The 17,491-nt window shown below is 44.3% G+C and overlaps 1 protein-coding gene across 1 annotated transcript in view; it reads right to left on the minus strand.

Annotated features, from left to right (window-relative positions):
- LOC109880795 (regulator of G-protein signaling 6-like) overlaps nt 1–17,491 on the minus strand; it is a 115,051-nt gene that overhangs the window by 20,653 nt on the left and 76,907 nt on the right. Inside the window, exons 3-11 of the mRNA XM_031837955.1 lie at nt 17,421–17,471; nt 16,908–17,014; nt 13,072–13,123; nt 10,454–10,518; nt 9,486–9,562; nt 8,574–8,655; nt 8,142–8,216; nt 7,847–7,945; nt 5,787–5,848 (exon numbers count right to left, since the gene is read on the minus strand). Of these exons, the coding sequence (XP_031693815.1) occupies nt 5,787–5,848; nt 7,847–7,945; nt 8,142–8,216; nt 8,574–8,655; nt 9,486–9,562; nt 10,454–10,518; nt 13,072–13,123; nt 16,908–17,014; nt 17,421–17,471 (670 nt within the window). The remainder of the gene's footprint in view (nt 1–5,786; nt 5,849–7,846; nt 7,946–8,141; nt 8,217–8,573; nt 8,656–9,485; nt 9,563–10,453; nt 10,519–13,071; nt 13,124–16,907; nt 17,015–17,420; nt 17,472–17,491) is intronic.

The following is a 17,491-nucleotide window of genomic DNA, read 5'->3' on the forward strand; positions in this document are numbered from 1 at the left end:
AGATTTTTACCTTGTCAGCTCGGGGAATCGATGTCGCAACCTTTCGGGTTACAAGTCCAACGCACTAACCATTAGGCTACCTGCCGCCCCTCAAATGTAAGGCTATTATATTAATTTGGGGACAAGTCGAAATGTAAACTATTAGGTGGAAACTGATGAGTCAAAACTAGTTTCCGCCACAGTGCAGCCCGGTTTCAAACACCCTGCCTGTATCACCATAACAACAACGGCTATGAACTCTTTAAAGGAATTCTTAGAGAAACACCACACACCCTGGTAGATGGTCACATTTAGAAACAATAAACCACTCAGCTACTGTCCTCCAGCCTTTCCCCTAGACCTAGAAACCATAAACCACTTAACTACTGTCCTCCAGCCTTTCCCCTAGACCTAGAAACCACTTAACTACTGTCCTCCAGCCTTTCCCCTAGACCTAGAAACCACTTAACTACTGTCCTCCAGCCTTTCCCCTAGACCTAGAAACAATAAACCACTTAACTACTGTCCTCCAGCCTTTCCCCTAGACCTAGAAACCATAAACCACTTAACTACTGTCCTCCAGCCTTTCCCCTAGACCTAGAAACCACTTAACTACTGTCATTCAGCCTTTCCCCTAGACCTAGAAACAATAAACCACTTAACTACTGTCCTCCAGCCTTTCCCCTAGACCTAGAAAACATAAACCACTTAACTACTGTCCTCCAGCCTTTCCCCTAGACCTAGAAACAATACACCACTTAACTACTGTCCTCCAGCCTTTCCCCTAGACCTAGAAACCACTTAACTACTGTCCTCCAGCCTTTCCCCTAGACCAAGAAACCATAAACCACTTAACTACTGTCCTCCAGCCTTTCCCCTAGACCTAGAAACCATAAACCACTTAACTACTGTCCTCCAGCCTTTCCCCTAGACCTAGAAACAATAAACCACTTAACTACTGTCCTCCAGCCTTTCCCCTAGACCTAGAAACAATAAACCACTTAACTACTGTCCTCCAGCCTTTCCCCTAGACCTAGAAACCACTTGACTACTGTCCTCCAGCCTTTCCCCTAGACCTAGAAACCATAAACCACTTAACTACTGTCCTCCAGCCTTTCCCCTAGACCTAGAAACCATAAACCACTTAACTACTGTCCTCCAGCCTTGCCCATAGACCTAGAAGCCATAAATCACTTAATTCCTGCCCTCCAGTCTGACCTTGCCTAATGCTGACTAATTAAAAAATGTTCCTCCCACACCAAACTCCCACACCAAACGCAATCACGACACGCAGGTTGAAATATCAAAACAAACTCTGGGGACAAGTCGAAATGTAAACATTTATGGCAATTTAGCTAGCTAGCTTGCTGTTGCTAGCTAATTTGTCCTGGGTTATAAACCAGATTGTTATTTTACCTGAAATGCACAAGGTCCTCTACTCCGACAGTTAATCCACAGATAAAATGTTAAACCGAATGAGTTTCTCATCATCTCTCCTCCTTCCTTCAGGCTTCTTTTTCTTCTTTGGACTTCATATGGCTGTTGGCAAAGAACTATACAGCATTACCACAACCTACCAACAGCATTACCGCAACCTACCAACAGCATTACCACAACCTACCAACAGCATTACCGCAACCTACCAACAGCATTACCGCAATCTACCAACAGCATTACCACAACCTACCAACAGCATTACCACAACCTACCAACAGCATTACCACAACCTACCAACAGCATTACCACAACCTGCCAACAACATTACCACAACCTGCCAACAGCATTACCACAACTTACCCGAGTGTGGACCTCAGTTCATCAACCAACTAAACAGCATTACCACAACCTACCAACGGCATTACCACAGCATACCAACAGCATTACCACAACCTACCAACAGCATTGCCGCAACCTGCCAACAGCATTACCACAACCTACCAACAGCATTACCACAACATACCAACAGCATTACCGCAACCTGCCAACAGCATTACCGCAACCTGCCAACAGCATTACCACAACCTACCAACAGCATTACCACAACCTACCAATAACATTACCACAACCTACCAACAGCATTACCACAACCTGCCAACAGCATTACCACAACCTACCAACAGCATTACCACAACCTACCAACAGCATTACCACAACCTACCAACAGCATTACCACAACCTACCAATAACATTACCACAACCTACCAACAGCATTACCACAACTTACCCGAGTGTGGAACTCAGTTCATCAACCTACCAACAGCATTACCACAACCTACCAACAGCATTACCACAACCTACCGGAGTGTGGACCTAAGTTCATCTTTCAATCACCCACGTGGGTATATGCTCTTAAAAACCAATGAGGAGATGGCTGGTGGGTATATGCTCTTAAAAACCAATGAGGAGATGGGAGGAGGCCGGATTTACAGCGCGTTGAGCATAGCAAATAGAACCAATTTCTATTTTAGTGCCTGGCCACTCAGACGCTCGCGAGCAGTATGGGTGCAATGATTCAATAACATGCATGTGTAAGCAGAGCTGCCAACTCTCATGCTTTGGCCGCGAGACAAACGCATTTAGACCCTCTTCTCACGGCACACCTCTTCTATCTCACCCACTGAAAAATACTGCTTTCATTTGTCTAATTAGTCCGTTGTATAGTCAGTGCGTTAACGTTTAATCTGTCCTCCACAAAATCGTTTTGAAATGGGAGCATCCCCGTCTGCAATTTACCGTCACCAGCGGCACCTCTATCATTGTCCTGTCTTGGCCACAGCACTGTGAACCGCGGCTCATTGAGGCGTTATGATTGGTCTAGTTATGAGAAGGATCAAGGGGATTGGATGAGAGAAAGACGTGGATGTGGAAAAGACGAGGAGAGAGAACATTCGCCGCTGCACGGTAGTGCTGTGTCATGGTAGTACTGTGTCATGGTAGTACTGTGTCATGGTAGTACTGTGTCATGGTAGTACAGTGTCATGGTAGTACTGTGTCATGGTAGTACTGTGTCATGGTAGTGCTGTGTTATGGTAGTACTGTGTCATGGTATCGCTGTGTTACGGTAGTGCTGTGTTATGGTAGTACTGTTTCATGGTATCGCTGTGTTACAGTAGTACTGTGTCATGGTAGTACTGTGTTATGGTAGTGCTGTGTTACGGTAGTACTGTGTCATGGTATCGCTGTGTTACAGTAGTACTGTGTCATGGTAGTGCTGTGTTATGGTAGTGCTGTGTCATGGTAGTACTGTGTCATGGTAGTACTGTGTCATGGTAGTACTGTGTCATGGTAGTACTGTGTCATGGAAGTACTGTGTCATGGTATCGCTGTGTTACGGTAGTGCAGTGTTATGGTAGTACTGTGTTATGGTAGTACTGTGTTATGGTAGTACTGTGTCATGGTAGTACTGTGTTACGGTAGTGCAGTGTTATGGTAGTACTGTGTTATGGTAGTACTGTGTCATGGTAGTACTGTGTTATGGTAGTACTGTGTTATGGTAGTGCTGTGTCATGGTAGTACTGTGTTATGGTAGTACTGTGTTATAGTAGTACTGTGTCATGGTATCGCTGTGTTACGGTATTGCAGTGTCATGGTAGTACTGTGTTATGGTAGTGCTGTGTCATGGTAGTACTGTGTTATGGTAGTACTGTGTCATGGTAGTACTGTGTTATGGTAGTACTGTGTCATGGTAGTACTGTGTTATGGTAGTACTGTGTCATGGTAGTACTGTGTTATGGTAGTACTGTGTCATGGTAGTACTGTGTCATGGTAGTACTGTGTTATGGTAGTACTGTGTCATGGTAGTACTGTGTTATGGTAGTACTGTGTCATGGTAGTACTGTGTTATGTACAATGTTGTCAACAAAATTAGGTGGCTGTAACTCCTGTCCCGATTGCAGAATGCAGCCTTTTGACAGCATGTACTAAAATGGATTTAAACCACACTTGCATTAGTCCCCTTGTTTGGTGATTGGCATTTAGGCTGTGAGAACGGAAAAAGCGGCAGACAGACAAACCTACAGTATGTTTTAGCAGGGAAGTTTGGTAGGGTGGATCTGATTTGGAACTATGAAATAATTTGGTCAAACAGATTGTGAACCCAAAAGTGTACATTTGATTCTAGAGGGGGGACAATAAATGTAAAATCATTTGGGTAGAGTGTAGGGCAGTGACGATTTCATTTACTGTCTTTAAAAAAAACATGGCTGACTTGCTTAAACAAAGTGTAGTTTCTACTGACAATTGAGATGTACAGTGGGGCAAAAAAGTATTTAGTCAGCCACCAATTGTGCAAGTTCTCCCACTTAAAAAAGATGAGAGAGGCCTGTAATTTTCATCATAGGTACACTTCAAATATGACAGACGAAATGAGAGAAAAAAAATCCAGAAAATCACATTGTAGGATTTTTTATGAATTTATTTCCAATGATGGTGGAAAATATCTAGCATTGGAATAGCCTTCATATTGCAGAACAAGAATAAACTGACGAGTTTCAGAAGAAAGTTATTTGTTTCTGGCCATTTTGAGCCTGTAATCGAACCCACAAATGCTGATGCTCCAGATACTCAGTTTAGACAGTTTTATTGCTATTGAGCTCAACAGTTTTCAGCTGTGCTAAGATAATTGCAAAATGGTTTTCTAATGATCAATTAGCCTTTTAAAATAATTAACTTGGATTAGCTAACACAACGTGCCATTGGAACACAGGAGTGATGGTTGCTGACAATGGGCCTCTGTACTCCTATGTAGATATTCCATAAAAAGTCTGCTGTTTCCAGCTACAATAGTAATTTACAACATCAACAATGTCTACACTGATTTCTGATCAATTTGATGTTCTTTTTAATGGACAAGAAATGTGCTTTTCTTTCAAAAACAAGGACATTTCTAAGTGACCCCAAACTTTTGAACGGTAGTGTAAATATGAATATTGGAAATGTATATTTTCTATTTAGCAAATTTTTCAATATATTGTTAAACACAACATATTCTATGAGCATTTCAAAGTTCCAGAGTGAGACTTCTACTAGTTTAAAAGTTATGGCCCATTTTATAGAGAGATATTGACATTGTAGGCAATGTAAACAATTACAGATGACATTTTACATCCTGCAAATCACCAGCATAGGGCAACCATTTTGAATCCATTCACTCTGATGGTAATGTTTACAAATTAGATCATAACTCTAAAAGTTGCAGACATCCCCACTCTGTGCCCATAGACTATATTATGTTTGACAAATCATAATATATATAATATATAATAAATAAATTAACATAAGAAAATTGTTATTATGATCAAAATACTAGTCATATTACAGAGCAAGCTTTATATGACACCAATTTATGTTAATTTTAAAATTAAAATTTTTAGAATTTTTTTAATTTATACTTTTTTTGTAGGTTCTACAGATGATTACGGAGTCTTAACAGAGGCCTGGAAAACGCCAAAATGACACAAATATGCCAACTTTGATCAATTATTTCTCAATTAGGCTTTTAGATATAAATATAGGTCAACAATCCCTTCTCTAAAGGAACATTTTATGGATTACATTTCGTGAAAATCCCCCAAATTCGTAGTATTTTTTTTGTCCTCCATGGCTATGCTCTTATTGTGGTTCAGAAAAAGAAATGACTGGGGGGGGGGGGGGGGGGGGGGGGGGGGGGGGGGGGGGTTTCTTCTATTCAGAGCTCTGGATTTCCACACAGGTTGATAAAATATACACGTGTTGATTTATCAAGGTCAAAGTGCTTCATGACAGGAACTGTTTTATAGGGGAGATGGTGGAGCTTTGCTCATACCTACCTCTCAGCGACTTTTGAAACCTTTATACAGTGTCGGTCCAACTGGCTGTTAAGAAACACAATCTGAGGAGGAGAAGCAATAAGTCCTCATTATTCTTCGATTATGATTAAAACGGGTTTCTAATTGGTACAGTGCATTTTGTTACGTTACAGCCTTATTCTAAAATTGATTGAATACATTTTTTCCCCTGATCAATCTACACACAATACCCCGTAATGACATCACAATACCCCGTAATGACATCACAATACCCCGTAATGACATCGCAATACCCCGTAATGACATCACAATACCCCGTAATGACATCACAATACCCCGTAATGACATCACAATACCCCGTCATGACATCACAATACCCCGTCATGACATCACAATACCCTGTAATGACATCACAATACCCCGTAATGACATCACAATACCCCGTAATGACATCACAATACCCCGTAATGACATCACAATACCCCGTCATGACATCACAATACCCCGTCATGACATCACAATACCCCGTCATGACATCACAATACCCCGTAATGGCATCACAATACCCCGTCATGACATCACAATACCCCGTAATGACATCACAATACCCCGTCATGACAAGGGAAAACCTTTTATTTATTTTTTGCAAATGTATAAAAAAATCTAAAAACTGAAATGCCATATTCACATTAATATTCAGACCGTTTGCTATGAGACTCTAAATTGAGCTCAGGTGCATCCTGTTTCCATTGATCATCCTTGAGATGTTTCTACATCTTTATTGGAGTCCACCTGTAGTAAATTCAATTGATTGGACATGATTTGGAAAGGCACACACCTGTCTATATAAGGTCTCTCAGTTGACAGTACATGTCTGAGTAAAAACCAAGCCATGAGGTTGAAGGAATTGTCGCAGAGCTCCGAGACAGGATTGTGTCGAGGCACATATCTGGGGAAGGGTACCAAAACATTTCTGCAGCATTGAAGGTCCCCAAGAACATAGTGACCCCCATCAATTTTAAATGGAAGAAGTTTGGAACCGCAAAAACTTCCTAGAGCTGGCCGCCTGGAAAAACTAAGTAATCAGGGAGAAGAATCTTGGTCAGAGAGGTGACCAAGAACCCGATGGTCACTCTGAAAGAGCTCCAGAGTTCCTCTGTGGAGATGGGAGAACCTTCCAGAAGGACAACCATCTCTGCAGCACTCCACCAATCAGGACTTTATGGTAAAGTGGCCAGAAGGATGCCACTCCTCAGTAAAAGGTACATGACAACCCACTTGGAGTTTTCCAAATTGTACCTAAAGTCTCTCAGACCATGAGAAACAAGATTCTCTGGTCTGATGAAACTCTTTGGCCTGAATGCCAAGCTGAATGTCCTTGAGTGGCCCAGCCAGAGCCCAGATTTGAACCTGATCAAACATCTATGGAGAGACCCAGAACATCTAATAGAACATCAACATCCAAACTAACATCCAACATCCAATAAAATACCCAATAGAACCTCCAATACAACATCCAATACAACATCCAATACAACATCCAATACAACATCCAATACAACATCCAATACAACATCCAATACAACATCCAATATAACATCCAATATAACATCCAATATAACATCCAATACAACATCCAATACAACATCCAATACAACATCCAATACAACATCCAATACAACATCCAATATAACATCCAATATAACATCCAATATAACATCCAATACAACATCCAATATAACATCCAATATAACATCCAATATAACATCCAATATAACATCCAACATCCAATACAACATCCAATACAACATCCAACATCCAATACAACATCCAACATCCAATACAACATCCAACATCCAATACAACATCCAATACAACATTCAATACAACATCCAATACAACATCCAATACAACATCCAATATAACATCCAACATCCAATACAACATCCAACATCCAATACAACATCCAATACAACATCCAACATCCAATACAACATCCAATACAACATCCAACATCCAATACAACATCCAATACAACATCCAATACAACATCCAACATCCAATAGAACACACAGAAGTACCTCTTTCTCCACGTCCTCTTTGGTGCCTTTCCTGGCTAGCTGTGAGGGTCTGTGTACCGGGCTCTGTGACTGACCCTCCTCTATCAGTCCATACACTGACTGGACAGGGGGAGGAAGATAGAAATGAAGGAGAAGACAGGAGAGAGAGAAAAGTAGCACGTTACTATCCCATTCCTCAAAAACGTTTCTAAACTGTTTTTTTTTTGTCAAGTCTGACTTTTTCTTGGGACCCAGGCACAACACCAATCTATAGTTCTATCCACAGTCTAGTGAATCTAGTCCTTCCTGTCCGTACCTTCTTGACTCTCTGTGGGTTCTTCATGCGTCTGCATTTCCTGATGTCCATCTCTGTGACGTTCACACAACCTGGCTGTAGATCATAGAAATCAAAATCAAATGTATTTATAAAGCCCTTCGTACATCAGCTGATATCTCAAAGTGCTGTACAGAAAAACTCCCTAGAAAGGCCAAAACCTAGGAAGAAACCTAGAGAGTAACCAGGCTGGAGATTATAACAGAACATGGCCAAGATGTTCATAAATGACCAGCATGGTCAAATAATAATAATCGCAGTGGTTGTCGAGGGTGCAACAAGTCAGCACCTCAGGAGTAAATGTCAGTTGGCTTTTCATAGCCGATCATTAATACGAGTATCTCTACCGCTCCTACTGTCTCTGGGGTGTTATTGGGCAAGTCCAGGAACAGAAATATTTCAAAACACACATACCACAGGCCTGTGGACATCCCAGAAAGCTCTTTCTTGACTGTCTAGAATCTTCCTCTCAATTCTATCCTTTTTCGTGTCGATCCTGGAGGAGAGAGAGAGAGAGAGACAGAGCGAGAGACAGAGCGAGAGACGGAGCGAGAGACGGAGCGAGAGACGGAGCGAGAGACGGAGCGAGAGAGGGAGCGAGAGAGGGAGCGAGGGAGCAAGAGAGGGAGCGAGGGAGGGAGGGAGGGAGGGAGGGAGGGAGGGAGGGAGGGAGGGAGGGAGGGAGGGAGGGAGGGAGAATGGGGAGATAAAGAGAGAGAAAGAGCCTAAGGGTGTTTAATTTCTAATAGAAAAACCTCTCCACAAATACAATACACTTTGTAATGTATCAAAAAGAAAACACACACACACACACACACACACACTGTGGTCGTATTAAGAAGAACAGAAGAACCTGTCGAAGTCGCGGCCTGACTCCCTGCCTCAGAGCAGAGCACAGCAAATTCATTTCCATCGGTGCCACTTTCCCCTTATATAACTGGCATTTACACAGAGCTGTACACTGACGCTCACACACACACACACACACCCCGACGCTCGCTCAGCGCTCCACACTGCACCCTGTACCAATTGGCACCCTATTCCCTATATAGTGCACTACTTTTCACCAGAAGTAATGCAGTGTAAGGTGTCATTTGAGACAAATCCCTGTCTCTCCTCCCATGATTCCTGATTCCTGTTGTTCCTAATTAAGGTGTAAAACATCTGATTAGTCAGAACAGGTTTTCATGACCAATCAGATTAGGAGGGACGTCTGGCTCATAAAGAAGAGGCGGTTGAAACGAACGCACACACGCACGCACACACACACACACACACACACACACACACACACACACGCACGCACACGCACAACACTTTACTTACTTGACCTGAGCCTCGGCCTGCATGAAGACAAACTCCCACTTCCTAGTGAAGGCTCTCTGTAGTCTGGCTAGGTTCTCCTGATTCATGGAGAGATGGAGTGGGAGAGAGGTAGTGGGGGAGGGAGAGAGACAGTAGGGAGGAAGGGAGGGATGGGTGGTAGGGGGGAGGGAGGGAGGGGTGGTTGGGGGGGGAGGGAGGGGTGGTTGGGGGAGGGAGGGAGGGAGGGGTGGTAGGGGGTAGCGGGAGAGAGGGAGGGAGAGGGAGGGGGAGAGAGGTGGTAGGGGGGAGGGATGAAGGGAGGGCGATGATGGGGGAGAGGGAGGGAGAGAGAGAGAGAGAGAGAGAGAGAGAGAGAAAGAGGGAGGGAGGGAGGGAGGGAGGGAGGGAGGGAGAGAAGGAGGTATGAAGGGAGGGCGAGGATTGGGGAGAGGGAGGGAGAGAGAGAGAGGAACATGAGCACCCCACCCACAGCCACCTAGCAGAGTGTCAAATTGCAAATCAACTGAACCTTGAAGTTTATGTTGGCTGGTTTCACTACCTGTATCAGCCAGTACCTACCTACCTGTATCAGCCAGTACCTACCTACCTGTATCAGCCAGTACCTACCTACCTGTATCAGCCAGTACCTACCTACCTGTATCAGCCAGTACCTACCTACCTGTATCAGCCAGTACCTACCTACCTGTATCAGCCAGTACCTACCTACCTGTATCAGCCAGTACCTACCTACCTGTATCAGCCAGTACCTACCTACCTGTATCAGCCAGTACCTACCTACCTGTATCAGCCAGTACCTACCTACCTGTATCAGCCAGTACCTACCTACCTGTATCAGCCAGGGCTTATTGAAATGGGGGAAAAAACGTTGTGTTTCTAGTTACAGTCAGACAGTCATATTGATCCATACTATAATCTATAGATACTAAAGCACTGTATAGGATACAGCGTGTCATTTGGAATGTACCCACCGCCTCATAATCAGCCAGCTCCAGACGAGTCTTGTTCTGCATGGTCCTCTTGCACAGATAGATAGCTGGGGAGGAGGGAGGGAAAGAAAGAAAGAAAGAAAGAAAGAAAGAAAGAAAGAAAGAAAGAAAGAAAGAAAGAAAGAAAGAAAGAAGAGAGAAAGAAAGAGAACTGTTAATTTTGATTGTTTATTTCACTTTTGTATAATATCTACCTCACTTGCTTTGGCAATGTTAACATATGTTTCCCATGCCAATAAAGCCCCTTGAATTGAATTGAATTAAATTAAATTAAATTGAGAGAGAGACAGAGAGAGAGAGAGAAAGACAGAGAGAGAAAGAGAGAGAGAGACCTAAGACTGAGCCTTATCAGTGGTTCTGTAAATCCCTTCAATCCAGCCATCCCAATCTCTCTCCCTCTCCATCCATCCATCACTATCTCTCTCCCTCTCTATCCATCCCTATCTCTCCCTCTCCATCCATCCATCCATCCATCACTATCTCTCTCCATCCTCCAACACCCCCCCTCATCTCCCATCCCTCCAACCTGCCCACATCTCCCATCCTCCAACACCCCCCCTCATCTCCCATCCTCCAACTCCCCCCCTACATCTCCCATCCTCCAACACCCCCCTCTCCCCTCATCTCCCATCCCTCCAACACCCCCTCATCATCTTCCATCCCTCCAACACCCCCCCTCCCCCCACTCTCCCCTCATCTCCCATCCCTCCAACCCCCCCCCCCACATCTCCCATCCTCCAACACCCCCCCCTCATCTCCCATCCTCCAAACCCCCCCCCTCATCTCCCATCCTCCAAACCCCTCCCTCATCTCCCATCCTCCAACACCCCCCCTCATCTCCCATCCTCCAACACCCCCCCCTCATCTCCCATCCTCCAACACCACCCCTCATCTCCCATCCCTCCAACCCCCCTACATCTCCCATCCTCCAACACCCCCCCTCTCCCCTCATCTCCCATCCCTCCAACACCCCCTCATCATCTTCCATCCCTCCAACACCCCCCTCCCCCCACATCCCCCATCCCTCCAACACCCCCCCCCCCCCCTTATCTCCCATCCCTAAAACATCCCCCCATCTCCCCTCATCTCCCATCCCTCCACCTCCCCTCCTCCTCACCCACTCCCAGTCCCTGTTCAGATTTAGTTCCGACCTCCAGGAGCTGATGAGTCTCCTGGTTGTGACTGTTCTGAGAGCTGTCGTTATCTATAATGTTACCCTGGAGCTGATGAGTCTCCTGGTTGTGACTGTTCTGATAGCGGTCGTTATCTATAATGTTAACCTGGAGCTGATGAGTCTCCTGGTTGTGACTGTTCTGAGAGCTGTCGTTACCCTGGAGCTGATGAGTCTCCTGGTTGTGACTGTTCTGAGAGCTGCCGTTGTCTATAATGTTACCCTGGAGCTGATGACTCTCCTGGTTGTGACTGTTCCGAGAGCTGTCGTTATCTATAATGTTACCCTGGAGCTGATGAGTCTCCTGGTTGTGACTGTCCCGAGAGCGGTCGTTATCAATAATGTTACCCTGGAGCTGATGAGTCTCCTGGTTGTGACTGTTCCGAGAGCTGTCGTTATCTATAATGTTACCCTGGAGCTGATGAGTCTCCTGGTTGTGACTGTCCCGAGAGCGGTCGTTATCAATAATGTTACCCTGGAGCTGATGAGTCTCCTGGTTGTGACTGTTCCGAGAGCTGTCATTATTTATTGTGTTACCCTGGAGCTGATGAGTCTCCTGGTTGTGACTGTTCCGAGAGCTGTCGTTATCTATAATGTTACCCTGGAGCTGATGAGTCTCCTGGTTGGGACTGTTCTGAGAGCTGTCGTTATCTATAATGTTACCCTGGAGCTGATGAGTCTCCTGGTTGTGACTGTTCTGAGAGCTGTCGTTATCTATAATGTTACCCTGGAGCTGATGAGTCTCCTGGTTGTGACTGTTCTGTGAGCTGTGATGGGGACACTGTCCTATAGGATGAAGTGTTAGGATTTCTAGCCCCTATAGTCAATGGTGTAAAGTACTTCACAGTACTTCACAGTACTTCACAGTACTACTTCAGCAGTTCTTTGGGGTATTTGTACTTCACTATTATATTTTTTGACAACTTTAACTTTTACTCCACTACATTCCTAAAGAAACTAATGTAATTTTTACTCCTTAAATTTCCCCCGACACTCAAAAGTACTCATTACATTTTGAATGATTAGCAGAACAGGAAAATTGTCTAATTCACGCACTTATCAAGAGAACATCCCTGGTCATCCCTACTGCCTCAGATCTGGCAGACTCACTAAACACACGTTTCATTTGTAAATTATGTCTGACTGTTGAAGTGTGCCCCTGGCTATCCATAAATGTTTTTTAAAAAACAAAATCAATTGTGCCTTCTGGGTGTTTTACTACAAGGAATTTGAAATTATTTATACTTTTACTTTTGATACTTATGTATATTTGAGCAACTTTCACTCGAGTCATTTTCTTTTACAGTATTTCTTTCCCATCACTACCTATAGTGAATGATTTACCATAGATGTAGACTTTCCAACTGTCACAGAGCATTGCTTTGAAAGGGGAATCTCTGTTCTAGTAATTCAATTTCTATGGACTTACCATAGTCTGTGTTCTCTGGCTCCCAGCAGTTAGAAGGCCAGAAATATGGAGCCTGGGAGTCAGAGAGATGGAGAACGGAGAGAAGTTTAGATAGAGGAGTGAGGATGAAGGGAGGAATAGTTAGGAGAGGAATAGAAAGAAGTTAGGACGAAGAGAGGTGTGCAGAGAAGTCCTTATTGGTAAGCATGGTGACAATATTAGTCAATAACTTAACAGTTAAAAAATTCTGTCAGTTTGTAAAGATATATAGTTGATTCAACAGAAAGGCATATACAGTAGACTGCTTTCCAAGAGGCACACGAGTGTCATGCTGTGAAAACTCCAGACAGATAAAAAAAGAGGCTGGCATGAAATTCATTTATTGCTGTCGTGTAATCTGCACAGCGAGTGGAGTAGGCAGGAGTTGAAATGGCATTGTTTCGCATCCCAAATGGCACACTATTTCCTGTGTAGTGCACTGCTTTTGACAAGGGCCCACACACCTCTGGTCAAATGTAGTGCACTATAGAGTATAGGGAATAGATTGCCATATAGAACATACTCAGTGTTCTGTTTTTCCTCTGCGAAAAACTCTGAGCCTCCTGGGAATAAACATTATGTGGATTATACGGCACCTGATCCTAGATCAAATCCAATCTAATTGTATTTGTCACATGCGCCGAATACAACAGGTGTAGGTTCACCTTACCGTGAAATGCTTACTGACAAGCCCTTCACCAAAAATGCAGTTTTAAGAAAACAGAGTTAAGAAAATATTTACTAAATAAATCAAAGAAATATATATATATTTTTAAGTAACAAAATAAAATAACAAGAATGAGGCTATAAACAGGGAGTATTGGTACCGAGTCAATGTGCGTGGGTACAGGTTAGTCAAGGTCATTTGTACATGTAGGTAGGGATGAAGTGATTATGGGCTTGTAAGTAAGCATTTCACTGTAAGGTTGACACCTATTCTATTCGGCGCATGTGACTAATAAAGTTTGATTTGAATAGGAGAGAGTTCGGACCTCCATTTCCTGTAGTCCACGATCATCTCCTCTGTCTTGCTGACGTTGAGGGAGAGGTTGTTGTCCTGGCACCACACTGCCAGGTCTCTGACCTCCTCCCTATAGGCTGTCTAGTTGTTGTCGGTGACCAGGCCTACCACCACTATGTCGTCAGTAAACTTAATGATGGTGTTGGAGTCGTGCTTGGCCACACAGTCGTAAGTGAACAGGGAGTACAGGAGGGGACTAAGCACGCACCCCTGAGGGGCCCCCGTGTTGAGGATCAGCGCGACAGATGTGTTGTTACCTACCCTCACCACCTCGGTGCGGCCCGTCAGGAAGTTCAAGATCCAGTTCCAGAGGGAGGTGTTTAGACCCAGGGTCCTTAGCTTAGTGATGAGTTTGAGGGTACTATGGTGTTGAACGCTGAGCTGTAGTCAATGAACAGCATTCTCACATAGGTTTTCCTTTTGTCCAGGTGGGAAAGGGCAGTGTGGAGTGCGATTGAGATTGCGTCATCTGTCGATCGGTTGGGGCGGTATGCAAATTGGAGTGGGTCTTGGGTTTCTGGGATAACGGTGTTGATGTGAGCCATGACCAGCCTTTCAAAGCACTTCATGGCTACCGACATGAGTGCTAATCATTTAGGCAGGTTACCTTCCCTTCCTTGGGCACAGGGACTATGGGGGTCTGCCTGAAACATGTTGGTATTACAGACTCGGTCAGGGAGAGGTTGAACAGTGAAGACACTTGCCAGTTGGTCCGTTGCATGCTTTGAGTACAAGTCCTGTTAATCCATCTGGCTTTGTTAATGTTGACCTGTTTAAAGGTCTTGCTCACATCGGCTACGGAGAGCATGATCACAGAGTCGTCCGGAACAGCTGGTGCTCTCATACATGCTTCAGTGTTGCTTGCCTCGAAGCGAGCATAAAAGGCATTTAGCTCGTCTGGTAGGCTTGCGTTACTGGGCAGTTCGCGGATGGGTTTTCCTTTGTATCCATAATAGTATGAAAGTCCTGCCACATCCGATGAGCGTCAGAGACGGTGTAGTAGGATTTAGTCTTAGTCCTGTATTGACACTTTGCCTGTTTGATGGTTCGTCTGAGGGCATAGCGGGATTTGTTATAAGCGTCCGGATTAGTGTCACCCTCCTTGAAAGCGACAGCTCTAGCCTTCAGCTTGGTGCGGATGTTGCCTGTAATCCATGGCTTCTGGTTGGGATATGTACGTACGGTCACTGTGGGGACGACGTCGTCGATGCACTTATTGATGAAGCCGGTGACTGAGATGGTATACTCCTCAATGCCATTGGATGAATCCAGTCTGTCTAGCAAAACAGTCCTGTAGCGTAGCATGCGCGTCATCTGACCACTTCCTTCTTGAGCTGGTACTTCCTGCTGTAGTTTTTGTTTGTAATCAGGAATCAGGAGGATAGAGTTATGGTCAGATTTTCCAAATGGAGGATGAGGGAGAGCTTTGTACGTGTCTTTGTGGAGTAAAGGTGGTCTAGAGCGTCGCTTCTGGATGAGCATTTTCTTATGGCCTTATCCAATTGGTTGATGGCGGTCTTAGTGCCAGCGTCAGTTGGTGGTGGTAAATAGATGGCTAGGAAAAATATAGATGAAAACTCTTGGTAGATAGTGTGTTCTACAGCTTATCATAAGGTATTTATTCTCCAGTGATTGGTTGGCTGATAGAACAGATGGTAGAGGCGGGTTACCCAATCGCCAACGAATTCTCAGAAGGCACTCTGATCTGCACCTCCTGTGTTTCCGTCTTTTCTTCATGTGAATGATGGGGATTTGGGCCTTGTCTGGTAGAGACACTATATTCCTTCTTGTCAGACTCATTAAAGAAAAATCTTTGTCCCGTTTGAGGTGAGTAATCGCTGTTCTGATATCCAGAAGCTCTTTTTGGTCATAAGAGATGGAAACATCAACATTAATAATCAAAGTAAGTTTTTGTTTTCAATCGGTAAAACGGCAGCCATCCCCTCCGACGCACTACTGAGAGGCTTTGTGTATACAGACCCCTAAATGTTCTCTCTTTGGGTTCGGTTGTGGTAAATATTTCACAGGATATTCCACCGTTCATTTTTAATGGGGTCATGGATGTAAAAACAGAGGAAGTACCTTAGTGGATGTGGTATTGTATGGATCAGGGACCAGGGAAAATGTTGACTTGCTTCCATGACTGAGCTGGAAAGTGTCTTATAATTTATAATTCAGATTCAGATTAACACAAAACAGCACTTGTCCATGTCTGTCTTTGCTCTCTCATTTTTAAAATCTCTCATGAGGAAGAGAGTAGGAAGTGGCCTACACGTGCATGGGGAGAACAACTGGTCACGTTGGTAGTGTTTCACTTACTGGCAGTGCAGAGATGTATGAAATGTTACGTTTTTAGCTGTTAACGGGAGAATATTCCTACACCTTTACCACAACATAATGCAACGTTCTGGGAACATTCACAGAACCAAATGTAATCCCTCTTTGTCTCATTTCTGCTTCCTTATCAACTTAAATGTCTTTAGCCTATGGTGGTGGTCACCTGGAAGCTGCCTTATATGGTCCTACTGCTCACCTGGAAGCTGCCTTAAGTGGTCCTACTGCTCACCTGGAAGCTGCCTTATGTGGTCCTACTGCTCACCTGGAAGCTGCCTTATGTGGTCCTACTGCTCACCTGGAAGCTGCCTTATGTGGTCCTACTGCTCACCTGGAAGCTGCCTTATATGGTCCTACTGCTCACCTGGAAGCTGCCTTATGTGGTCTTACTGGTCACCTGGAAGCTGCCTTATATGGTCCTACTGCTCACCTGGAAGCTGCCTTATATGGTCCTACTGCTCACCTGGAAGCGATAGAAGGTTCCATCGTCTTTGAGTGACAGAACGTGATCAGAGATGGGGAAGAGATATCCCTGAGCAGCAATCAGACTCCCGATGTGGATGGCCTCAGCTACGTGGGCAAGGTAAAGAATGTGACACAGTGATTTACTTACATGTAACACACGTGACAGTAATAGTAATTAAACACAAAGCTCATTTTCTTGAACTATATCCATGTACAGTAACCAGGAAGAGACAATGACAAACATGCAACACATGCAATAATAATATATATAATATATTAAGAGTTATTCTTATTTACAATGACAGCCTACCCCGGGCCAAACCCGGACAAGGCTGGGCCAATTGTGCGCAGGCCCTATGGGACTCCCAATCACGGCCGGATGTGATACAGTCTGGATTCGAACCAAGGACTGTAGTGACGCCTGAGGAGCCCTTGCAGGGTCTATCACACATTTAATACATTCTTTAATTGCCATTGAACACAAAGCTCCAAAAAATTGCATTTCACCCACCTGGATCTTCAATGGCTAGGTTCTTCATCAGCCACTGCACTATGTCTGCACCTGGTACAGACAAGAGACAG

Source organism: Oncorhynchus kisutch, linkage group LG12 (assembly GCF_002021735.2).
Source record: "Oncorhynchus kisutch isolate 150728-3 linkage group LG12, Okis_V2, whole genome shotgun sequence".
In the NCBI taxonomy this organism is placed as follows: Eukaryota; Metazoa; Chordata; class Actinopteri; order Salmoniformes; family Salmonidae; genus Oncorhynchus; species Oncorhynchus kisutch.